General features: G+C 31.9%; 1 protein-coding gene across 1 annotated transcript in view; it reads left to right on the forward strand.

Moving 5' to 3' along the window:
- Positions 1 to 25,444, forward strand: part of LOC115877840 (regulating synaptic membrane exocytosis protein 1) — a 284,757-nt gene extending 259,313 nt beyond the window's left edge. The window contains exons 12-18 of the mRNA XM_030894165.1: positions 3,322 to 3,523; positions 8,171 to 8,330; positions 16,878 to 17,047; positions 17,202 to 17,361; positions 20,082 to 20,308; positions 22,109 to 22,291; positions 25,087 to 25,444. Of these exons, the coding sequence (XP_030750025.1) occupies positions 3,322 to 3,523; positions 8,171 to 8,330; positions 16,878 to 17,047; positions 17,202 to 17,361; positions 20,082 to 20,308; positions 22,109 to 22,291; positions 25,087 to 25,248 (1,264 nt within the window). The 3' untranslated portion in view covers positions 25,249 to 25,444. The remainder of the gene's footprint in view (positions 1 to 3,321; positions 3,524 to 8,170; positions 8,331 to 16,877; positions 17,048 to 17,201; positions 17,362 to 20,081; positions 20,309 to 22,108; positions 22,292 to 25,086) is intronic.
- The last annotated feature ends 1,295 nt before the right edge of the window (positions 25,445 to 26,739 follow it).

Raw genomic sequence — 26,739 nt, forward strand, 5'->3', positions numbered from 1 at the left:
CCACATTAGGACTATGCGTCCGGTATCTATAACAACCGTCCATATTTGTTCCATGATTATATTTATGAATATTTTTTCTTCCTTTAAAAGAATATTAAGTCTACGACGACTATTGTTAAATTTTATAACCCAGATATTTTTTTTTTTAAGAGTTTGATTTCGAAAATATGCTGGACTTCATCTTAACCATTATGACACAGGAGAGGATAGGCGACATGCCATGGCTCCTTGGTAAATTAGGGAGCTAAAATATTTTCTCAGATATAAAAGTTGGACCTCTGTGCTGAAGCCAGATCATTGGCTAAGACTGAATTCGTCTCCCGAAGAAGAATGTATCATCATCGAAGAGTCGAATGTTCTGTAGTCTCTTTGGATTGCCCTTCCCCCAACAAACTGCACAAATCGCTAGATTTGGTTATTTTCCTCTTCCTAGTTGCTGACCTTGTGTTCGATCTGTTATGAGATAGTGACACTTAAATAACGACTGTCCTGCTTTTTGAACGTACAGCCTTATAAATATAATGTGTGGGGGAGTTTTCCTGTTGAAATATATCGTTTATTATTTTTTTTTTTTTTTTTTTTTTTTTTTTGAGGGTCTAAAATTTTTAGATTTATCACTTGAAATTCTTTTGTGAAATCTACTTCTACGATAACGAGACCGAGAACGTCATTTATAAAGGAATCCCTTTCACACGGAGAAGGGCATTCACTAAAATTAAAAAATTTTGTATCATTGAGACAACAACACTTCGGTTATTACAATATTATCTCGATAGCGAGCTCTGGAATATCTTAAAAAAAAGGAATCCCTCTCACACGGAGTAGAGGATTATCTAAAAGTACTAACCTTTGTCTCGCTATGAAAAGAACACTGGGAGAAGAACAGTCCGTGTTTATACAATATTCCTCATCACTTTGTTTTCTCCTTTCCTCTAATCCCCACATTTCGGGATGTACTTCTATTTATTTCCATCCAATATTCGTCTTATTTCATTGCTGGGAGATAAAACACTTCGGCATTTATAGTACTCTGTTGATTGCGAGATCTAGAATCTCATATAATAGGAATCCCTCTCACGAAGAGAAGGGCATTCTCTGTAAGTACGAAACTTTCTCCCAGAGAGGACAACAGTTCGATATATATATGTTATTCTCATTTTTTCTTTTTGTCTAATTCCATTGTTTCCTCCTTGCCTCTAATTTCCATATTTCGAAATTTGCTTTTACTTTAATTATTTCCATTCATTATTTAATTTCCTAAAAATAAGTATTATAAGATACTCACCGGTAATACGTGTAATTAATATCTCGATAGGGGATATCAACAATGACTTATAAAAGGAATCCCTCACACGGAGACGGCCATTCTCGAAAAATGAGAAATCTGACTCCCTGGGTGATACAACACTTCGGCACAACTTCGGTATTTATAATATTCTCTTGATAGAGAGATTTAGAACCTCATACAATAGGTTTGAATGCCCCCTCACGAGGAGAAGGGCATTCTCTATAAATAGGAAACTTTGCGTCACTGGGAAAACAACAGTTCGATATTTATAATATTATTTGATAGCCAGATTTCTAACCTCATATAATAGGAATCCCTTTCACGAGGAGAAGGGCATTCTCTAAATAGGAAACTTTGTCTCACTGGGAGCACAACAGTTCGATATATACGATATTCTTATTGCTTTCTCCATTTGTCTACTTCCATTGTCTCCTCCTTGCCTCTAATTTCTACATTTAGAGATTTGCTTCCACTTCAATTATTTCCCTCCATTATTTAATTACCTGAAAATAAATATTATAAGATACTTACCTGTGATACCTGTAATTTATCTCTCGATAGTGGGATATCAATATTGACTTATAAAAGGAATCTCTCATATGGCCATCCTCTAAAAGTACGAAATTTGACTCACTCGGAGATGCAACACTTTGGCATTTATAATATTCTCTTGACTGCGAGATATAGAACCTTATATAAATGAGAATTCCTCTTACAAGGAGAAGGACATTCTTTACACGTACGAACTTTGTCTCACTGAGAGTACAACAGTCCGATATATATATAATATTCTTATTGTTTTCTTCTTTTATCTAATTCTAATATTCCGTTATTTACGTCCACTTCGTTTTTCTCTAAAAATAAATATTATACAATACTTACATATTGTTCCTTGTGTTCTACCTAGCTGTAGAACACCGTATATTACATAGTAATATCCAAAATGAGTAGAGAATAAACAAAATGGCTTCATCGATCTACGACGAAGAAATCGGAGAGCTACGATCCGCACTGCACCGTGCACGAAAGACGAATGAATACCGACCGCCACGCCAGGGCCGGCGCGGCCACCTAGACTGGTAGCGGGAGGGAATTTAGCTTATAGCTTTAAAATTGTGCACGCAGGGGCGGTACTACGTATAGAAAAATCAAGATAATACATTCGGACTGGACGCGAATATAATAGCTCATTATTTATTCTTAAATAAACGGAAAAAATAAATTGTAATTAACCCCACAATTGTAGAAAACGCTGCTGCATTTTGCGACTAGGTACTAGTGTAAAATGGTACTAGGCATCGCGTTGTACTCATTAAACTTTAAATGAAAATCATTATTACAAATTGTAGCACTACTAACTATATTTTTTGACACAATTAGCTGTTACGAGGCACTATTGTAAACTGAGTTGAGGAGAATAATAACTCAATACAACAATTGTGCGCCATATGTTTACAAAAATCTAAGTACAATCTGTGGTACAGTTGTACAAATATAGGAAGAGACTTGGGGATAGCACCAGTCGCGTGTTATTTTATATTTCTCACGTCTCTAGCTATACTTGTTAAGTTGTACAATATTGTAGTTTTTTTTCAGTGTAGAAATAAAACGGAAAAAAATGGCAGTAATATTCTCAGTTTATTCCCAAAACTTTTTTTTGATTAATAATATTTACATTTGCATTACATTATGGGTAGTTCCCTGATTTCAAACAGCATAGTACTCAGTAACTTTCAAACAGCTCCTTGCGTGTCCCCGAATTAGAGAAGTTCTATTGTAATTGAAAATTCCTACCGCTACTAATTTGGACGTTCTGATTGCTTACATTGAAATTAGAGACACAAATTTCTACACTACTTGATACCACTAATATATTCCATTAATTTCGCGGTTTTGAATGAAGCTAAAAATATTTAAACATATAAATATCATCGACAATACTGCTATACCTTCTAACCTTCTCTTTAAATTCTCTTTCTCTAGATATTTCCTAGACACACACTACCTTACACTTCTTTATTTTTATTGTCTAGTCCTGTTTCTAGAACGGAGGATCACTGTGTCCAGACTGAAGTGGCCCCCGCCAGCCAGAACCCCATATGGAACGCCAACTTAAGTTTCATGAACGTGCCAGGTGACGAACTCATGGAACGAGTACTGGAAATCACTCTTTGGGACCTCATACCTCACAACGAACACGCGTTTTTAGGGGAGTGCTCGGTTGACTTGCAAAAAGTAAGTAACCACTGTGAAGAGATTTATTATTTAATAGTTAGTGTTTTTCTAAAGTGGCTCACCCCCCTTTAACTTTTTATTTTTTCAGATAAAAAACGAAATTTTGTATATTAGTATATTATATATACAGGGTGGTCGAAATTAGTCTGTTTTAACAGAGAAAACCTATTTCCTGATTAGATAGAGCAAAACCGACATAGATGTCATGGGCTCGATTTGTGAAGCACGTTTGATGGCCTAAACCGCCTGTTGATATTTTCACTACCAACTGAGATAGGGTGTCTTTTTGAATTTTTTTACCATTTGGAAAATTGCCCCTAACTTTTGTATTTCGCTGAATAATAAAATTCTGTAAAAACGTTCTTTAGGCACTTTTTTAAGCACAATCCAGTGGCGTAGTCAGTTTTTTTCTATACTTGCTCTTTTTGTCAGAAATAATAAAAATATAATTTTTTAAATGGAAATCATAGATGGCGAAGAACTTAAAAAAATGCTGGCGTTTAACCCTTTCCAACGATATAAAGTTATGTGTATTTATTTCTAAGAATGAGAAAAATATTAGGTTTTTATCTTTGTACCGAAGCGGGGCGTTGATTTTGTGTTGACTTAGTTGCCTAATTATTTTTTATCACAATTTAATATTATTATTATTTATCTACATTATTAAAGACTTTTGAAAAAGTAAATGAACATTCTATATTAGTATTACCATTTACAATTAAAACGCCAGCGTTACAACTGCACTATTAAATGGACTTTAGAGAGAATTGGATTGGAGCAAGGAGCTCCATAGGTCCTGTAATTTAACTCCTTTCGACTTTATTATGAGGGAAATTAAAAGACCTTATACCGGGTGCGTCTCAAAAGTGGCTCACCTCTATAACTTTTTATTTTTTCAGATAAAACAACGATATTTGGTATGTTCGTATATGACACAAATTGGGATTGATTGACGTATTCAATTGTTATCGGTCACTTCCGGTTTCACCGGAAATGAGTGCAATTTTTGATTTTTAAATGGCACCCTCGGTATTTTTTTACTTTATTCGATAGAAAATGACACTCTGAATCGAATGACATATCATATGTCAACTTTTGACATTTTAACATATGGTTTATTTGAAATTGTAACATGCGGTTCATAACGACAATTTGACTCAAAATATCAAGTGTGTGGTATCAAATTATTCGTAAAAAAATTATTTTTCCAAATATGCTAATGAGCCACCCTCATTCCATTTGAAAAAATTGAGATACGATTAAAAATACGATTCGGGCATCTTTTAACCGGCCAGGACAAGACACTAAAAACATTTGACGATCAGATCTATTTTTCCAAGCTCCTTGGTTAAAAATTAGTGTTTTTAATACAGCCGTGGCACTCTAGATTGAAATTTAAAATAGAATTTATTTTTGAGTGACTATGTCAAAAATTGACATATGATATGTTATTCGATTCAGACTGTCATTTTCATTTTCTATCGAATAAAGTAAAAAAATACCAAGGGTGCCATTTAAAAATCAAAAGTTGTAGTCATTTCCGGTGAAACCGGAAGTGACCGAAAACAATTGAATATGTCAGTCAATCCCAATTTATGTCATATACTAACATACCAAATCTCGTTGTTTTATCTGAAAAAAATAAAAAAGTTATAGGGGTGAGCCACTTTTGAGACGCACCCGGTATATGAGAAGAACCATTGGGACGGGAGAAGGAATTGCAGAAGGCTATACTAGGCAAGCGTTTGGATTTTATTACTTTGATTACACCAGTTCGCCTAATAAATCGTTGTGACTTCTTTGATGATTTTTTTAGAAAACTATATTCGTCACACAAAAAATACGTTTTTTTTAGTTCTTAGTTTATTGTATCGATTTCAATTGTAATTACTAATACTAATATAGAATGTTAATTTACCTTCACAGAAGTCTTTAATAATGCAGATAAATAATAATATAGAATATTAAATTGTGATTAAAAATAATTAGGCAAATAGGTCAAAAATCAAGGCCCGCTTCGATATAAAGATAAAAAACCTAATACTTCTCTCATTCTTCGAAATAGATACCAATAACTTTATATCGTTGGAAAGGGTTAAACGCCAGCATTTTACTAAGTTCATAGCCACCTATGATTTCGATTCAAAAAATTATATTTTTTATTATTTCTGACAAAAAAAGCAAGTATAAAAAAACTGACTACGCCACTGAACTGTGCTTAGAAAAGTGCATTTAGAATGTTCTTACAGAATTTTATTATTCCGGAAATAAAAAAGTTATGGGCAATTTTCAAAATGGCAAAAAATTCAAAAAGACCCCGTATCTCAGTTGGAAGTGAAAATATCAACAAGCGGTTTACGCCATTAAATGTGTCTCAAAAATCGAGCCCATGACATCTATGTCGGTTTTGCTCTATCTAGTCAGGAAATATGTTTTCTCTGTTACAACAGACCAATTTCGACCACCCTGTACAGGACTGATTGAAGTTTTCAATTACTTTCTGTCACTTCCTGTTTCACCGGAAATGACTATAACTTATATATCGTTATTTGTTTTTATTATATAATAAAAAATGGCATTCTCAATAGAATGACATATCATAATATGTCAACTTTTGACATTTTCACCCCTAATAGAACATTCTATTTTTTTTTTCAAACTTTTACAAATAATTTTTAAACAATTTTAAACGTTCCAAATAATATAAAAAGATTTAAAAGTAATACATTGAAAATAATTATATATATATATATCGAGAACCTATGGTTACGCTCATTGAATTTGACACTTTATGCCAGTTTAATACACAAAACATCCCCCTTTAGAATATTTTTGTAATATGACTGGAAGTAAAAGTTATACTGTGCGAACAAACACTACAGGCGCTGCTGCTAGTCATTAAAAAATTAACAAATATTTCATTTGTTTTTTAAATTTGTCAATATTTTTATTTCGTGTTGTTTTGTGAATATTCGGTGTGTGATTTTGGTACTTTTCTTATTAATTACTGGTGTATTTGGACTTATTTTAGCAAGTACATTTTATTTTAATTATTCATATTTAATTGCACTGGCTTTTTTCGACCGAGAACGCAAACCTGCGAAGAACTGTAGCGTTCCTAATTGCGACAACAAAAATGGCAGTTTCTTCATTTTCCAAATCCCCGAGTTGAAAAATTCGAGTTGTTTTGTACGTTTTTTTTTCAGTTTAAATGTATGTAAAATACATAGTTTATAATAACATCAATAATTGTTTTATTTTTATAAACGTTCGATCGGGTATTGTTATAAACATTTTTTACTGTGACAAAATTGGTATATTAAAATTAAATTAAATGTTATACTAGCGTGTACCAGCGACTTCGTTCGCGTCGAATTAATCATTTGTAATGGTGATGAAAAAGCAAAGCAAGAATTTCCATTAACATACAAACTGGATAAAATTTTCTCACATTTATGTCAGCATGAGAAAAAACATTATGGCGATATTATTATATAACTTGGTAATATTTGAGGGGTAGTTTCATCTCGTTGTAATTTGATTTTCGAAAAATCCGTTTGCCAAAAATAAGCTTTTTACGTCAAGCAGTTTAAGCGTGGTTAAGAATCGTGGTTAAGAAATTACCCAGCTTTTTGGTATGTATTTTTGGTATGCAACACCCTGTATGATTTTTTTGAAATGAACATTTCAAAATACATAAAAAAAATCAAATAAATTATGCTTGTCCAAGCGTTTTCCCGAGAGACTAACCGTTTTTTAAATAACAAATATTGTAATATTTGAGGGGTGGTTTCACCCTTTCGGAACTGGTATTTCGAAAAATCCCTTCTTATCGAACCTCTACACCCTAGAATCAACCTGTATGCCAAAACTGAGCTTCTTACGTTGAGTCGTTTGAGCAGGATCGTGATTAATCAGTATGTCAGTCACTTAAAGATTTTATATATTAGTATAGATATGTTACTGTAAATGTCCGAAATGTGGTAAAACCTAGGATAAGCGCGCTAAACCTAGGATTTACCAAAAACATGTGGTAAAAGCCCGAAAACTATTTATTTTGCTTCCATTTCGGACTTTACGGACCCAAAGAGTAATCTTAGGATTTACCACACCGCATTGCTAAAAGTACGAATAAGCAAGTGGTAGTAAAAACCCTAGTAATTCTTGCTTTTGGTAAATCCTAGGTTTAGCGCGCTTATCCTAGGTTTTACCGCATTTCGGACATTTACAGTGACATATATAAATAACAATTTTTATTATAATTTTTAATATATAATGTAATTTGAATATACTTATTTCGTTACAGTTAAAAAAATGTTACTGTAATATTCAAAAAAAATAAATTAAATATAGGGATCGATAGTTCATGTATTTAGTGAACAAACTCAAGAGGGCGCTTCTTTTATTTTTATTTAATGACATATAAGTCAAAATTCTAAAGGGGGATGTTTTGTGGATTAATAATATATTTTCGTACTTTTATGCTTAGGCGTAAAAGTGCTTTACTTTTATGCCTAGGCGTTAAAATGACTTTTTTATATTGTCAGTCACGTCGTAGAAATTAATTCTATAGTGAAGTTTGACAGAAAATCGTTTTTAATAACTTGTTAAATAAATACGTTTATAATATGAGTTTTTTTTCCGTAGGCGTTTCTGGATGACAGAGCAGTATGGTGCAGACTGGAAGATCCCAGGCAACTTAGAGGAAGATCTCCTCACACTTCACCAAGAGGTTCGGTGGCTGGAACTGGCAAAAGGAACGACTTTGGAAATCAAAGAAGCGTCTCTGATGATGTGGATTCTATCGGTAAGCTACGGACCGATCAAGATTTATAGGATTAGTTATCAATAGCTTCAAAACAAACCGAAAATTAAATAATACAAAATGTGTCCTACCCTTGGCCACTTAATGATTTGATTTAACTGTAGATTTAACTGTAGATGACATCTATTTCGGCGTCTTTGATGAGATAACCGCAATTTTATTAATTTGCCTTGGTCCAAGTCTAGCAATTTAACAAATTTTAATCATTTTATTAACTTGCGAAAGTTTTAAATAAGTACTCATTGATTCATCATAAAAAAATATGAAAAAAAGTTCCTATAAATATGGGTATGGAAATGCATCGTTTTAGAGTTACATGATTAACTTTTTTAAATTAGTTTTTTATAGTTGTCTTAAATAGGTACCATTATTTTTTATTTTAAATTGCTGTAGATTGGACTAATATAACAACTAATAGTATAATAGTATTAATATTTAATAATAAATTAGGTAAAATATATACTTTATTAATTTTATTTTTATTTTAATATTATTAATTGTGATCAATCAATCAATAAATCAATCATTGCTTTATTGTTATAAGATTTCTCTTGTTTACAAAACTGTGACAAATAATAAATAAACATAAAACAAACACAAAACTTTGTCAAAATAATAAAAACAAAAATAGAAGATAGCAATAAATATACAAAAAACTTACAAATACGTTTATTAGTTTAAGAAACTTTTTATATAATATAGACTTAATATATATATATATATATATATATATATATATATATATATATATATATATATATATATATATATATATATATATATATATATATATATATATATATATATATAATACGTTTATTAGTTAATTTAAAAAAATAATAAATAAATATCTACAAATAAAAATAGAGTAGAATAGAATAAAAAAAAACTCCACGTCATAATATGTCCTCGCAACCAGCAAGGACGTGACAGCCTTTTTAAAAGCTCTATGAGGATATATTTTTCTTATCTTCAGTGGCGGGTGATTAAATATCTTTTTGCCACTGAAAACAAAAGATTCGTGGACCAAACTCGATGATGATATGGGGAGCATAATCACACAGGATTGTCGGGTGTGTAAGGTAATAAAACTGCGTTTATATCATCAAGAATGCCGAATTCGACAAAATATCAAGAAATAACTTTTAATTGGTATTAAACGTCCTATCCAATGTTGATATCAAAAGAAAAAAGTCAGTGGCGCACATGTTTTCTTTTAAATATTTCAATGATAACCCATGCCCATATGCATGTCCCTGATGGATTTATCGACACTTTTTTACCTTTAAAATATGTAGCACTTATAGTAACTTTTACCCTCAAAATTTTATTCGAATCACTAAACGTACTTGGAAGAAAATTATAAGTAGGTAATAAATCAAAAGATTATTAAGATTTTAACACCCTGTAGCTACGAAACAAAGCAGAATCGAACCTATATTGATATGAAAAATAAATCTTATTTTTACGTGAGGAATTTCCCCACGAGAGATGGCACATGTTTTTTGAAACTCTTCTATACAGGGTGCGTCTCAAAAGTGGCTCACCCCTATAACTTTTTTATCTTTTTAGATAAAAAAAAACATTTTTTTGTATGTTAGTATATGACATAAATTGGGAATGATTGGCGCATTCAATTGTTTTTAGTCACTTCCTGGTTTACCGGAAATGACTACAACTTTTGATTTTTAAATGTCACCCCCGGTATGTTTTTACTTTATTCGATAGAAAATGATATTCTGAATAGAATGACGTACCATATGTCAACTTTTGACATTCTCGCTTAATAAAAAATGTATTTTAAATTTCAATCTAGAGTGCCATGGCTATGTTAAAAACACTAATTCTTAATCAAGGAGCCTTGGAAAAATAGATTTGATCGTCTAATGTTTTTAGTGTCTTGTCCTGGCCGGTTAAAAAATGCCCAAATAGTATTTTTAATCATATCTCAATTTTTTCAAATGGAACGAGGGTAGCTCATTAGCATATTTGGAAAAAGCATTTTTTTACGAATAATTTGTTAACACACACTTGGCATTTCGAGTCAAATTTTCGTTACGAACCGCAAGTTTTAATATCAAATAAATCATATGCGAAAATGTCAAAAGTTGACATATGGCATGTCATTCTATTCAGAGTGTTATTTTCTATCGAATAAATTTAAAAAATACTGAGGATGCCATTTAAAAATCAAAAGTTGTAGTCATTTCCGGTGAAACAGGAAGTGACCAAAAACAATTGAATACGTCAATCAATCCTAATTTATGTCACATACTAACACACCAAGTCTCGTTTTTTAACTGAAAAAATAAAAAAGTTATATGGGTGAGCCACTTTTGAGACGCACCCGGTATAAGGCATGTCTATTCCTTGTTTCGAAAAGCCTTCTCGAAATCTATAAATGCTATAGCTAGTGGAAGTTCGTATTCTTCTGTTCGGCTAATATATTTTTTAAAGTTTTTTTTAGTACAGAAATAGATATTAGTATTGAAGTCTGTTCGGAATTAACTCTATGGTTCAGAAACTATTGGACAAATATTTCTCTACTAAAGAAGAAACGTTAAAAACTTATCTAATTTTCTTTTTGAGATTAAAATTTAAATAAGATAAATTTTAGCTTGCGAAAAAAAAAGCAGAAAAACTGCAAAGACTGAGATAGGCATCTTCCTATTCAAATTTCCTCAATAAATTACTCTTAAAGTTCCAAATGAAAACTAGTCTTCAAAAAACGTTCCATGCCATTCGCTCTCTCCAATTTTCATCTAAACATCGCAAAGTTTTTAATTGCTTTCGACCGTTTACGAATGCCATTTGGAAAACTCAATTATCCTCCTACTAGATCTATCTAATGACTTTCTGAATAGCTTTCCATTTTTTTTTCTTAGGTTTTACAGGTAAAAACAAGTAATTAAAAAAGAACTTTTTGAAAATATAAGTTTGATCATTCTTTCATTAATTCCTTTTAATTTTAAAAAAGTTATATAGGTATTTCGCCACTTTAAGAAAATCTACAGAATAAAATATTAGTTATTTTTTGTAAACACTGCCGCGTTAATCCAAAGGAGACTCATTGTCAGCAGTGGTATACTAATAAACAAATTTGTCTAACGGACAAAAAAATGCTTAACGTTTCAGGAAATATATCTCTTCCCGTCCCATTTTAGGGCATATGTTCATAGGAACTTTAACAAACAACAACAACAAACAACGCTTTATTGTGCAAAAAGTCAAAACAGCTTCAACAAAACAAACAAAAGCACAAAAAAATATACAAACAACAAAAAATACACAATACAAATCATACAATTCAAAAAAATTAAGTCATTAAAATTACAAAAAGAACATACATGGACAATTGCAGAACAGCAAGCAGTAAATAGATATAATTTTAAGAGTTATAAAATATTAAATACTTGACCTTTGACCAGCGTGTGAGATAATCAAAATTTTAAAATTCAAAATTGTTCATGATTAAACATCAACAAAAAAGTCGTAAAATAGTCGTCTCCAGTAAGCATGATTTCAGAGCTTTGCGAAATGCGGGAAATAATGAAAGCGAGTTGATATTCAAAGGCATAATATGGTTGTACAGGGTGAGTCAACGATAGAGTAAAGTCCATTATCTCATTTGTTTCGAGGTTTACAAAAAAATGTTAAATGTAAAAGTTATAGGGAAGGTTAAGATACACATTTTAAAATTATTGTAGAGTATACAGGGTGTTTCAAAAAAGTGTGGCGGATATAACATATGTTTTTTTAAATGCAATACCCTATTTTTTATTTTATTTTTAGATTCTACATAGAATTCCATAACTTTTTTATATATAATGTTATATAACTAAAATTAATAGTTTTTGTAATATTTGAATTTGTTTAAACAAATGTTAAATTGCAGAGTGATAAAACATTGTCAGTGATACCATTGTTTCTGAAGATGGAATACCAAAATTTGGTATGAGAGTTTTATAAAGATGAAAAAAAGATATATGTAAAGATATTTTAGTTAAATGCTACAGGGTGTTCAAAATATATGAATTTCAACTACTTAAAATTAAAAAATCTCAAATTTTTTAAATGGTACACCCTATATATTTTCATTTTTTCTGATAGATTTTGCAAAGCTCTTCAACTTTTATTAATTATGTTATATACCTATTTTTAATAGTTTGCGATTTATTCCAATTTTTTCCATTTTTACACTTATTTTTAATACAATTACGCTATAACATCATAATTACCGTGACAAAACGAAAGTATTTATTACTTATCTTTAACAAGTAGTTTAATAATTAGTTACAATTACAATATTATTAGTTAAAATTAATTAAATATACTCAAGTCAACTAAAATCATAGTCGTGAATTTCTTGGTGTATTTCTATATTATGAAAGATAAACACTTGGATTTTCCCGTCGGGGCTAATTTATAGCCACAGATTAGGGTAATACAAACTAGATTATCTAGTTGTTGACGACTACTGATATAGGAATTTTTTTCGACATACAGTAAAAAATTTTTCTCGTAGTAATTCTGGTTTATAATTCATTTCGTAAAGCCATTATTACTACGGCCGCGAAACCGTCCCATTACACACTGAAAATAATATAATATAATATGAAAATGTTTAGATAATCTAGATAATCTACATCTACTCTTATAGTACTTAGCAAAGTACTATATAATATATAGTACTGAGCCAAAAATATGTTTACCTTGGCTTGTGTGTGTATATCAGTCACATTGAGTAATTTATTTTCGGGAAAATCTGTAACTATTATCTCTACCTCTACCATTTATACTTATTACAACAAACTAAACTAAAATTTACGTTTTGTTCTTAACTTGCTTAACAGACATATGAAATTTTGATAATTATTATTTTTTGTTATGGCAACTATGATGTTTTAGCGTACCTAATTATTGTATTAAAGATATGGTAAAACAGAAAAAATTGGAATAAATCGCAAACTATTAAAAACAGGTATATGACATATTTAATAAAAGTTGAAGAGCTTTGTAAAATCTATCAGAAAAAATTAAAATATATAGGGTGTACCATTTAAAAAATTTCAGATTTTTTAATTTTAAGTAGTTGAAATTCATAAGTATATTTTAAACACCCTGTAGCATTTAACTAAAATATCTTAACATTTATCTTTTTTTTCATCTTTATAAAATTGTCATACCAAATTTTGGTATTCCAACTTCAGAAACAATGGTACCACTGACAGTTTTTTATCACACTGCAATTTAATATTTGTTTAAACAAATTAAAATATTACAAAAACTATTAATTTTAGGTATATAACATTATATATAAAAAAGTTATGGAATTTTACGCAGAATCTAAAAATAAAATAAAAAATATGGTGTTGCATTTAAAAAAACATATGTTATATCCGCTACACATTTTTGAAGCACCCTGTATACTCTATAATAATTTTAAAATGTGTATCCTAACCTTCCCTATAACTTTTATATTCAACATTTTTGTAAACCTCGAAACAAATGAGATAATTACTCTATCGTTGACTCACCCTGTACATTTTTTTGGCATTGTACAGGGTGTCCCATTTTGGTTGAAATCATACGATATCTCCGTTATTAGTAAAGATAGGAGGATGCGGTTTGCACAAACCTGTGCCACTTTTTTGTTAAACGGAAGATGCTCTCAACAAAATTTTCATAGCCCTCTTCGTTTCTGAGCTACAGGGCCTTTTCGAAAATTTTGCAATTTGGGACAGGCCCCGTATCTCCGTTATTATGGATGATATCGAGAAGGTGTAAACTGATTCTTGTAGAACTTTTTACGTAGAATACAGCGGCGTAGGCTATTTTTCGACGAAAAAAATATTTTTGAAAATATGAACTAAACTTGTGTTTTTTCAAATGGAACACCCTGTATATTTATAAATCATATGATCCGCCTTGATATGAGCTTTTCAAAAATATATATCATTCTATATTTATTTTCACTATTTACGGCAATATCTAAAATATATCATAGTAGGTCGTGATAAATAACAAAAAATCAAAATAGTATTTACTAAAATAGTCATACACTTATTAAAATTTTGTTTGGAATTGATATATTTTACTTTTGAATTGTTACCACTCAATCTCTGAATATATTTTTTTCTTTTTTTTAACGGAATTTATTATAACGGAATGGGTTTGCAAATATCTAAAAGCTTGCATTATTAAAAAAAATTCCAGGTGTTCGACAATTGTGTTAGTTGCCACGATATATTTCATATTTCAAAAATCCCCAAAATCAGAAATCGAGAAAGGACAAATCCAGTACTCAGGGAGGCCATCATATGGGTCCATTGGTTCCCCAATTATTCATTGATTTGAGAAATAATAATTTAAAAAAATTCTAATATTTTCGTTGTAAGTTAAGTTGTGAGTGGGAGTTCCATCTTAGCTGAAAGTATATTTCACGTAAATTATATAGCTAAAAGAATATTTAAGAGTTCCGATACGATAGCTTCCAGGATTTACAAATAGCGGTATAAAGTTAAGTTTCACTAATATATAAAGAATTTATTAGTGGCTCTCAAAATAAAACAAGAGACAGATAGCAGTATACTTTTAATAATTCTTTAGTTTCTTTTATTATTAATCATGGCCTACTAATAAATATGATCTTTTAATATATTTTTTTAAAGATTGCAGTAAATATTGAAAATAAATATAGAGTGATATATATTTTTGCGAAGCTTATGGCAAGCCAGGTCATAATTTATAAATATACAGGATGTTCCATTTAAGAAAACATAACTTTAAAAATATTCTTTTCCTAGAATAACAGACTACGCCACTGTATTCTACGTAAAATGTTCTACAATAAACAGTTTTTACCTTCTCGATACCTTTAACAATAACAGAGATACAGGGAGTGTCTCAAATTGAAAAAAATTCAATAAGACCCTGTAGCTCAGAAACGAAGAGAGCTATGAAAATTTTGTTCACGGCATCTTTTGTTTGACAAAAAAGTGGCACAGGTTTGTGCAAACCCCACCCTTCTATCTTCACGAATAACGGAGATACCGTATGATTTCAACTAAAATGGGACACCCTGTACAGTATTGAACCTTTAACTAGTTATGAACTCGTGGTTGGCAGATAAAGATCGTGCTCCGCATTCCTAAGTGGATAGTTATGAGATGGCCTTTCGGGAATAGCAGATATTATTAATATATACAGAGTGGTCCGAACTGTATTCCGGAAACTTCGCCATCATATTCTGCAGATAAAAATAAGTAAAAGAGTTCGTATAAATGTATGTCCTAAAATGCTTAGTTACAGGGTGTTGAAGTTTCATTTTTATTTCGATTTTTTCCAAATAATTTCTGAAGTAACGTCAATATTTGGATGAAAATTGGTGTCTGGGAGTTTTTTGACATGAGAAAATTGATTTTGATGTCAACATGACTGCTACTAGTAGAGGGCGCCACCTACATATGTTTTAACTGGTTTGAAGAGTAATAACTTTTCGTCCGTACCTGTATAATACTACTGAGTAAAAAATTTACATTTAAGACGTTTTCTACGTAAAAAAAGTCCCTTGGTAAAAATCGCTACGAGTAATGATTTTCGAGATATTTGGAATGGAAATTATCAATACCTGTCATCATTGACATAAATTGAACATGTTGACTAAATACCGTATGATCGAAAAAAACGGCGTCCAGTTGGCTTGGAAATGACGATCGATGACATTTCCCATATAAATTTACATATAAAATGACAGCGATCTTCATTTCATAGCCATCGTTGACGCCGTTTTTATTCGATCATACGGTAGTTAATAGACTGAAATCATAAATTTGAAATGTTTTTGTGCCAAAAATTCAACAGAAACTGTTTTATCATCATTTTTTCAAAGAAAAATTTATTATTAATTTAAAAAAATAAAAACTTCCCAAATTTATCATTTTAGACAAATAACTATCTACTAAACATATGCTTATTTTTTGTCAATGATGACATGTATCGACTGTTCCCATTCTAAATATCTTGAGAACGGTTGGTCGTAGATATTTTTACCAAGAGACATTTTTTACGTAAAAGATCACGGAAATGAATATTTTTGCACTCATTAGTTTTATACAGGTACGGACGAAAAGTCCGTACCTCTATAGTCTTGTTGAGTCATATTGACATCAAAATCAAATTTCTCATGTCAAAAAACTCCTGGACATCAATTTTCATCCAAATGTTGATGTTACTTTAGGAATTATTTGGAAAAAATCGAAATAAAAATGAAACTTCTATACCCTGTATCTCCGAAAGTAAGCATTTTAGGATATACATGTATACGAACTTTTTTACATATTTTTATCTGCAGAATATATGCTGTCGAAGTTTCCGGAATACAGTTCGGACCACCCCGTATATGTATAATTAATTGTTTTATTGTTATCTGTAGAATCACCCACAAAAGTTAGATACACTATTTTTTGACACCCTGTATATTATTTATTGTATAAATATAAGACTATAATATATTGCTTTGTTTTGCAGGAGAGTGTGCCAGTCTACTGCATCCAGACCACGCTTGGGGTTCAAGAAGAGGTTCTTCACAGTCCGAACAACTGGAAGTGGAAGTGTACCAACTGGGCAAAGATTTCTCCAGATCGTTACCTGGGTCTAGAAGATCATCCTTCCAGAGCGCACAAGAACAAGCAGAACAGGTATTTTACAGTGTTAATCATAATTAATTGTACTACCTTCCAATTTTAATAAAAAACTAACATAAAGTCCTATCAAACGACTCTCTATTTTTTTTAAACCTTAAAGTGATTGGACTAATACTGATTTTATTTTAAACTGATATGTTCCCTTTAGGAACAGCCTGCTGCTCCACCTCCTCCTTCATACTCTAGAGATCGCCGAAGAAGTAGTTGCACCAGAATGTTAAGAGACCCAGAAGAGATATTGAAATCTCTGAAAGCAGTTAAAGGGGAATTGGGAAGGACCATGAGCCTGACAGCTGACAAACGAAGAAGTAAGTATGATCAACTATATCTACACAAATCAGTTCGTAACGTTCTTCGCCGTCTTTTGATTTCCAGTCTTCATTGGTCTCTGTCTGTCCAGAAGTTTTCGTCTATTCCTCTTATCCTGGTGTCCCCGTCTATTCCTTCTCTTCAACTCCGTCTAGATTCTCTCTTTCTTTTACCTTGTGGTATCCAATTGAGTACTTTCTTTGGGATCCTGCCCTCTTCCATTCTTTGTACGTGCTCGTACCACCTAAATTGGTTAATTTTTATGTATTCTGTTATTCTGTGTTTAACGCCCATTCCAACTCCAAAAGTCCATTTCTGTAACTTCTAGTGACTTGAAGTTTTTTTTCTTTCAAAGGCCATACTTCACTACCATAACTAATGATGCTTTTAACTATTACAATGTCTATTTCAATTCTTTTAAGTCGAAGGACCTAGTAAAATAAGTTTCGCTGGTTATGAATTTTCAAGTAATTTGTTTAAAAAATTATTAAAAAAACTTACCCAGATTGAAGCTTGGTTTCTGTTTCGATATTCGGTATTTCTGTGAATATAAGGGATGGGCAAAAAGGGAAAAAGGATAACCGCATTATAATTGATAGCCACTATGAAACCGTTATAAAAAAAATTAACTGAAAAAATTGAATAAAATAAATCTCGACCTTTCCGTCAGACCGCCTGTTGCTGTCTATCTTGAAAATTAAAACTATCCTTATAATATTACAGAGTGTTGTCAAATCAACAACAATATTTAATGTTAAAATCACTGCAATACTATAACTACTAAAACTGAAAAGAAAATATAACAACTATGCTGTTGTTAATTTTGCGTTTGTTTTGTTTTGATACTGCCTTATGCGGGGTCTCAAGGCAACAAAAAGTAACAAAAGCGACAAAAAGTAAACACGAGACAAAAACAAGACAAACTTGCGACAAAAAATGGGGAATTCTGACAAGACAAACTTGAGACAAGTTGTCCACACCGCAAAAGTACACACTCCATCCACAGTGCGCCGACAACTTGTAAAATATACAAACAAAACATAGACACTTTGATCTTTACTGACTCGAAACGAGACATTGAAAAGTTACCGAATTTTGAAACAAAACAAAAATGAGACAAAAACGTTGCAGAAATGTATTGGATTTGTCGCAATTTTGTCGTAAAACATGAATGTTGCTGTCTTGTCGTTGTTTTGTCTGCTTGGTCTGGACCCGGCATTATCTATACTAATATATAAAATCCTTAAGTGACTGACATACTGATTAATCACGATCCTGCTCAAACCACTCAACGTAAGAAGCTCAATTTTGGTATACAGGTTGATTCCAGGGTGTTCCAGTTCCAAGAGGGTGAAACCACCCCTCAAATATTACAATATTTTTTATTTAAAAAACGGTCAAGTTTCCGAAAAAACGCTTAAACACGTATATTTTATTTTGTTTTTTACATATTTTATTTAAAAATGTATACAGGGTGTTTCGAAAAATCTGGTAATTGATTAATCATGATCCTGCTTAAAGCGCTTGACGTAAAAAGCTGATTTTTGGAAAACAGATTGACTTTAGGGTGTAGAAGTTCGATAAGAAGGGATTTTTCGAAACTCGAATTCTAAGGAGGTGAAACTATCCCTCAAATATTAAAATATTTTTTATTTAAAAACCGGTAAGTTTTTCGGAAAAACTCTTAAACACGTATATTTTATTTTGTTGTTTTACATATTTTAAGATTTTTTATAAATTTATACAGGGTGTTTCCTAAAATATGACCATTGAGTAATCACGATTCTGCTTAAAACTGATTTTTGGCAAACGGATTAACTGTGTGATGTAGAGGTTCGATAAGGAGGGGTTTCTCGAATCTCAAATTCCAAGAGGGGGAAAACGCCCCTCAAATATTACAATATTTGTTATTTAAAAAACGGTTAGTCTCTCGGGAAAACGCTTGGACAAGCATAATTTATTTGATTTTTTTATGTATTTTGAAATGTTCATTTCAAAAAAATCATACAGGGTGTTGCATACCAAAAATACATACCAAAAAGCTGGGTAATTTCTTAACCACGATTCTTAACCACGCTTAAACTGCTTGACGTAAAAAGCTTATTTTTGGCAAACGGATTTTTCGAAAGTCAAATTCCAACGAGATGAAACTACCCCTCAAATATTACCAAGTTATATAATAATATCGCCATATTGTTTTTTCTCATGCTGACATAAATGTGAGAAAATTTTATCCAGTTTGTATGTTAATGGAAATTCTTGCTTTGCTTTATCATCACCATTACAAATGATTAATTCGACGCGAACGAAGTCGCGGGTACACGCTAGTCTTCATATAATCAGAAAAAGAATGTTAAATAAATATCAACTTATACACGCTAGTACCATATAATACTGTTGAGTTGTCTTACTTGTCTTCCGAACTTCTGGTTATTTCTGTACTTACTTTCTACATTAAGGCTACCATCGGCATCGTTAGTAATGGGCATGCCCTGATATTTATATTTTTGGCAGAGTTTTATCCCCTGCTGTTGTTTATTCTAAGACTAAGTTCTCTTGTTTGCCGCCGATAAACCTTAAGAAGACGGAATATACGAGTATATTCTGTCTTCTTAAGGTTTACCTCCAGCCCCCACTTGTCATATTCTTCAATTCGTTTGCTGGTCATATATTCCAAATTCTCGTAGTCTTGAGCCAATATATTGTACATTTCTTTCAGGGTCGAGTGCAGTTTCTAATCGATCCGAAGTGCGAAAAAATAGCGTCATGGAAGTTCCAGAGAAGGAGAAAGAAAAGGACAATAGTCCTCCTAGTAGTCCAGAAAGGGCTTCGCCTCCAAGGCTTGGGCCGGGACAGATCAAACCCAGAGGGTTTAGATTATCCGGTACCAAACCAGTTGAAATCAAACTGGGTTTGCTCATGACCAAAGGACAACTAGAAGTAGAGGTAAATACTGCTTAATTTTAATAAATTTTTAATATAATAGTCAACTGTGTTATTTATGTGGTTATTGTCTCTAATTTGTCTATTTGTGTCCTACAGCTTTTTAATGATATACACAATCGCAACCAAACTTATATGGAATCATCTATTATTTTTCATAGTTTTTCAGATGTATGAAAATTTCGCGTTTATGAATAAAACTCAGTCCTTACTAATGACTTTTAATGAAAAATAATCCATATAGCAATAAAAAAAATAATCAGTTCCCAAAATAAACAAAATTGTATTTTTTTGGTTTCTGAAACGAAATTAAGATTTAAATTTTTAATGGCCAAAAAGTAAAAACAAAAAGAAAATTGATAATTTTAATATTCCTTTGTTGCCACCTCTAGTCCTTATGCAAGCTTCTATCCACGCTGGCATGCTTCTTATTAAATTATCAACGTTGTCTTGGGGTATGTTTTGCTGCATCAATAAGCTGTGCAAGATTTCCTGCATTGTTTCGACGAGCTATAACCCTTCTTTTGAGCTAGTCCCACAAGTGTTCGATAGGGTTTAGATCTGGTGAACATGCAGGCCAGTCCAAAACTATGACATCTTCCGTTTCAAGACGTTCTCTAGTCACTCTGCTGGTATGAGGAGGTGCACTATCGTACAAGAAGTTAAAATTATCCCCAATTGCAGCTCTCCAAAGACTAACGATTGGTTCTAGCACCAAATCAACATATCTCCGACCCGTTAAAGTTTGAAGTGGTAACAATGGAGTTTTTGCTCCCAGTATAATACCTCCCCAGAACATTACAGTTCCTCCTTTATATCTTGGTACAGATTTGGCAGCCTGAAGTCTCGCTCGTCTTCCTGGAGCTCTGAGAACCCGAATTCGATGGTTATCTGATCTTGGGTCAATTCTGGTTTCATCCGAAAAATGAACATTTTGCCAATTCTCAGTTGTCCAGTTTTGATATTGAAGGCATCAATTTAGCCGGTCAATTTTATTTTGCCGAGATAACTGTGGGATCCGTAACTCTCTCCTACTGTAAAACCCTCGAGCACGAAGCCTTTTTCTTATGGTTTCAACTGAAATGTTCACACTTGTAGCTGCCAGAAGTTGTCTTTGTAGCTCTGGATGAGAAACATTGGGATTTATTCTTAGTCTTATTGTTCAGTTGTGACTCTTTGACGACTTTGTCTGGGCCTATCCTTGTGTGTTCCTAATTCCAAGTACCTTGCATATGTTTTTGATACAACCCCCTGCGTAACGCCTACTATCTGTACTACGTCTCTTTGGAGCATTCCTTGTTTGGTGAGAGCAATAATTCTTCCCCTCTATACAACTTTTATCCAACATAAGGCATTTTTTAATTTTTTTGGATCGAATGAAAATTACTGGACCAATCGTGATTTTACTGCTTAACACAAAATTCAAAAGAAAATAAATCGCAGCAGTCGTTTATTCTTTATTATCATGTTTATTTAAAACAAAATGCTTTATCTTAAAGTTGTATACCAAATTTTATCCTTGCAAGAAATTTAGTTAGAAATAAAGAGTGATTCCATATAAGTTTGGTTGTGTGTACTATACAGAGCTATTAAAAAATATTAAGCAAAATAATGAACCATTTTACCATTTTCTGTAGGTCAAAGTTTTCAGAGCGTCAAAAATAAAGTAGTTTGAAGTACCACCAGTAGTACTATCTACCCTAATGTAAAGTACCCTCTCAGGACTGTTATTTGAACATTTAACGGTCTAGATGTTTCACTAGTAAAAATTAATGATGTTTTATAAAAAATTATGTTTTCCAGGTGGTATGTGCCCGACACATTGCTCAAAAAGAAACCCCACCCGACACATACGTCAAGTGCTATCTGCGAGACGGTGAGAAATGGTTGCAGAAGAAAAAAACTCGCGTGTGTAGACACTCCTGCGAGCCCCAGTTCAGGCAGACGCTCAAGTACCAAGCTTGTGACGTTCTAGGACGCAGTTTGGTTAGTATAAGCTATTTCTTTCCTACCTTCATTCGTTCTTCTTTTTTTGTACTTTTAGGATTAGGCTTAAAATATGTTTTGTCTTTATATTTACATTAATTCAACATTCTTCTGGATCTATCCAGGTCTCTTCTTTTCTTTTGTTTGTAGTGTTACTACTTATTTCACCAACCTATGTCTCATCATTCGTTCTTTCTATATATGCTGTCTTAGTTGACTCCATTTTAATGAGACCTCTCTCCTTATCTGCTCCCTTCTTATTAGGTCTCATAGTGTGCAACCTTCTATCCTTAAAAATTTCTTTTACAGCTTACTAATAAAACAAAAAATAATATAAAGAGTGTCCTATTTAAAAAAAACATAAGTTTGAGTCATATTTTGAAAATAACAGCTCCCAGCAAAAATCTAGTTACGCACTGAATTCTACATGAAAAACTCTATGGAATTCAGTTTTCACGTTTTCTATTAGTTATAAGATAACCGAGATATATTCGATACCAATTGAACTTTTAGTTACGTAATCGAGGGCGCGATTTTTAAATTCATTGTTGCCAACCATTAACATATTCAGCGCCGGGCTGACTAACTGGAATTTAAATTTCGCGCTGGGGATTCAGGTGGTAGCTCTACTGTAAAAAAGTCAGGTTGCCACATTTATTTATTTATTTCATGGCATTATCATTCGTTTTGACACTTTAGTTTGGTATTACGAGTTTTTGGTTTAAATGAATTGTGTTGTGATACTTTAAGCTTAATTTTTTTTACTAGCAGACCTTGCAGTCGAATATTGTTCTATTTAGAACCTCTTTTAGTGCGAAGTGTACAAGATAGCTTAATAGCCGTAAAAAACTCATCACAACTTTATTAGAATATTTTGAACGGGAAAGCGATAGTAATGGCCCTTTATGTTCCTTAAGTACTGTTGAGGAGGTGAGTTTCGTTGATGTAAATAATAACTGTTTAAGTATTTATCAAAATAAAAACACTAAATCACCACAATACACCAAAACACTTTTACTTTTACACTGGACGCGCGTTTCGCTAACCATGTTAGCATCATCAGCAGATGATTATAAACTTAAGTATTTATAATTAACTAGATGTTATAATAATGCATTTTCATACAGCAAACTTTCATTCCCTACCCTAAAACCTAAGGGTATGAATTTCAACAATTCGCTTTGTCCAAATAATTAACTCATGTCTTTTAAATGATCCTTTGTGCAAATTTTTATGTGTATAATCCAGAGTCTGAAGACGAAGGTATATATACATTTACATGCACGAAGGTATATATACATTTTATGGGGTAAAAACAATATTCTGATTAAAGATACTCATAACACAACCATTTTACAATCCTTTGATTAAGCTTTAATGTAAAATTTCTTCAAAAAAACTATGAAGAACTATTTTATTCAGAAATCATTGTATATTTACAATCTCTAAGGTCAATAGAATAGCCGAAAACCGTATATGCAACTGTTACCTTTCATTCTTCTAGATCAGATAGTAAGGAATTTTCATACAACAAATTGTTCGACATAATTTTACACTCTTAGAGGATGAATTTCCTAAAATCGCTTTACGTAGCTAATTCACTAATCACTAATGTCATTTAAATAAACCTTTGTGCTAATATTTATGTATCTAAAGCTGGCGGTATGAACTGACCCCTAAAATATCTAAAAACTTGATATACAGGGTGTTTCAAAACAAATGCGAAAAACTTTAGGGGGTGATTCCTTGTTCAAAATAAAGGGTAGTTTGCTTTATAAACGTTGGGTCAAAAGTCAACCATTAGGGAGATATCGCGGTACAAAGATGGCGGAAAAATAATGTTTTTATTTTTTATCTTGAAAACGAAAAGAGATAGAATAATGAAATTTTATGGAAGCATTACTGTTATGAAAACACACTTTCAGGTAATTTTTTTATTTTTTTAAAATGCGTGGAAGGGGTTGAAATAAACTATTCATCATTCTTGTTAATGAAATTTAAAGAAAAATCTTATCAAACACATGCAAATGCTTTAATTTGGATAGTCTAGTTTGTTTAGAAACTTTTTTACCTCTTGTGTTTTTTTGATAAAACTCACCGATTGGAAATTAAAAAATAAAATGTAAAGCATTACATGTCAGGACAGACAGTGTGTTTTCCTAACAGTAATGCTTCCATAAAATTTTATTAGTCTATCTCTTTTCGTTTTCAAGATAAAAAATAAAAACATTATTTTTCCGCCATCTTTGTACCGCAATACCTCCCTAATGGTTGACTTTTGACCCAACGTTTATGAAGCAAACTACCCTTTATTTTGAACAAGGAATCACCCCCTGAAGTTTTTCGCATTTGTTTTGAAACACCCTGTATAATCTAACTGACACAGACACACCACTGACAATCACAAATAATTTATTTCTGGAGGTATTGTGTGTAGGTGTTTTTCAGGTATGTTTTAATATGTATTCGTTTTACATAAAGAAATAGCGATTAAACGATATAAAAATACTTCATAACAAATCTAGACATATATACCTTTTATTTAAAAAAAAAGAATCATCAAGATTGGTGACGCGGTTTCGGCGGGATGGATGTAACAAAAAAACCCTTTGAGCTTTTATATATGTATGGATGGATTTATTTTTGTTTCCTAAAATATTTTGAGTAAAAGAAAATATGTAAAAGTGAGCAACGCTGTACCGGTCAAGCTTAATCATGTGACTAACAGTGTAATTGATATGAACTATATGTACTTGTATTACTTGTCTGACATTTTAACTGGCTGTTTTTTCCAGGTGGTCATGCTCTGGGAACGTCAGGGTGGTTTCGAGCACAACCAAGGTTTGGGCGGGGCAGAAGTAGCTCTGGATTCACTCACCCTGACCTACCTAAACATCGGTTGGTACCCCTTGTTTCCCATCCACTCACTAGGAAGCGATTCAAACGACTCACCTTGACCAGGCGGCGATTCAGGAGACGAATCTCCCGCAGATTGATCGGAGAACGAAGATATTTTGGAGGTGCATGTTTTTTCTGTTCTTGAGATGGGGAGAAGAAGTTTAAGTAGACCAAAAGTAAATCATAACACCAATATATGTACTAAGAATGATTATTGTGAAAAATGAAATTGTTAATAGTACAACTTGTCGAATATTGCATGATATATGAATTAGTATTGTAATCGCAAAACATTTTCCGATGCACGTCATCAATCATATCGACATTGACATTAAAGTTTATAAACCTGACTAAATGAAATTTTGGCAAAAATGTTTAAATTTGTTGTTTAATTTAATATACCGAGCAGCTCTTCATTTTACTTTATAGAGCAAATGATTGTAACAGATATATAATATAAATATATTGTTTGTCGACTTTAAATTAAGATTCATCTCATAAATCCATCACAATCTGGCAGCGCTGTCGCCACCGCTTGTCACTCAAAGTTGATCACGTGCATCGGAAATTGTTTTGCGCTTACCATAGGGAAGTCCTTAGATGCTATACGTCGATACTAATTTTGTACCTTTTGTTAATATTTTAATACTTTTTTGTAATTAATTAGAGTGATACCACCTGAAGAAGCAGCATACACCATAGGCGTAGTCAAAACATTTATAAAAAATATAAATATCTCTTCAAGCAGCTAAGAAAAATATGTGGCACGCCACTGTTTGGAGGTATGGTAACAATTTGGTCTCAGGTTATTGGTCTTTGTATTCTTTAGTGAATGATATATAAACTTTTTTGTTTTTAGCATCTAATTTTCACAATATAATGATCGAGTAAATACCTGTTTAACATCTTGGCCTCCCGTACTAAATTTCTCGATATCAAAAACGCATGGATAAGTTGAGTTTGCGCATTTGATCTGCGCAAACTCACTTTGTAGTAAAGTAGTACCAAGAAGTACTAAAACTAGTACTAAAAATAGCCAGATATCATCCTATATTTGACAAGTTGTATATCAAAGCCCTTAAATAATATTAACATAAATAACTAAAAGTACTAAGTGTTTAGGTAAGTACTATACAGATGTATCAAAAACTTTACGTTTATAAGATTTGTACATTTAATGTTACTAATTTGTGGAAGAAGGAACTATATTTTGGATAGGTTTTAATTAAAATATGCACGGCCAATTGCAATTCATTTTTTTTCCTGCAAACTCTAACTATATTTATGGCTTAACTTAACCAAGAAGTAATAGTTAAACTAGTTTTGGTTATTCAATAATTTTTTTTAATTGGTTATATTTTAATTTATTTTGGTGAATCTTTAATCAATGTGTAGCCATATTATTTTCTACGTATTATTCATGTTCGTTATCCCTACTTCCATACCGGATGTTTTTCAAAAGTGGCACACCCCTATACATTTTTTATTTTTTAGATCGAAATACAATTGATTGGCGTATAGAATTACGTTCGGTCACTTCCTGTTTTACC

The sequence above is a fragment of the Sitophilus oryzae genome, unplaced genomic scaffold (genome assembly GCF_002938485.1).
Source record: "Sitophilus oryzae breed Bouriz unplaced genomic scaffold, Soryzae_2.0 scaffold_1499_pilon_pilon, whole genome shotgun sequence".
Lineage (NCBI taxonomy): Eukaryota > Metazoa > Arthropoda > Insecta > Coleoptera > Curculionidae > Sitophilus > Sitophilus oryzae.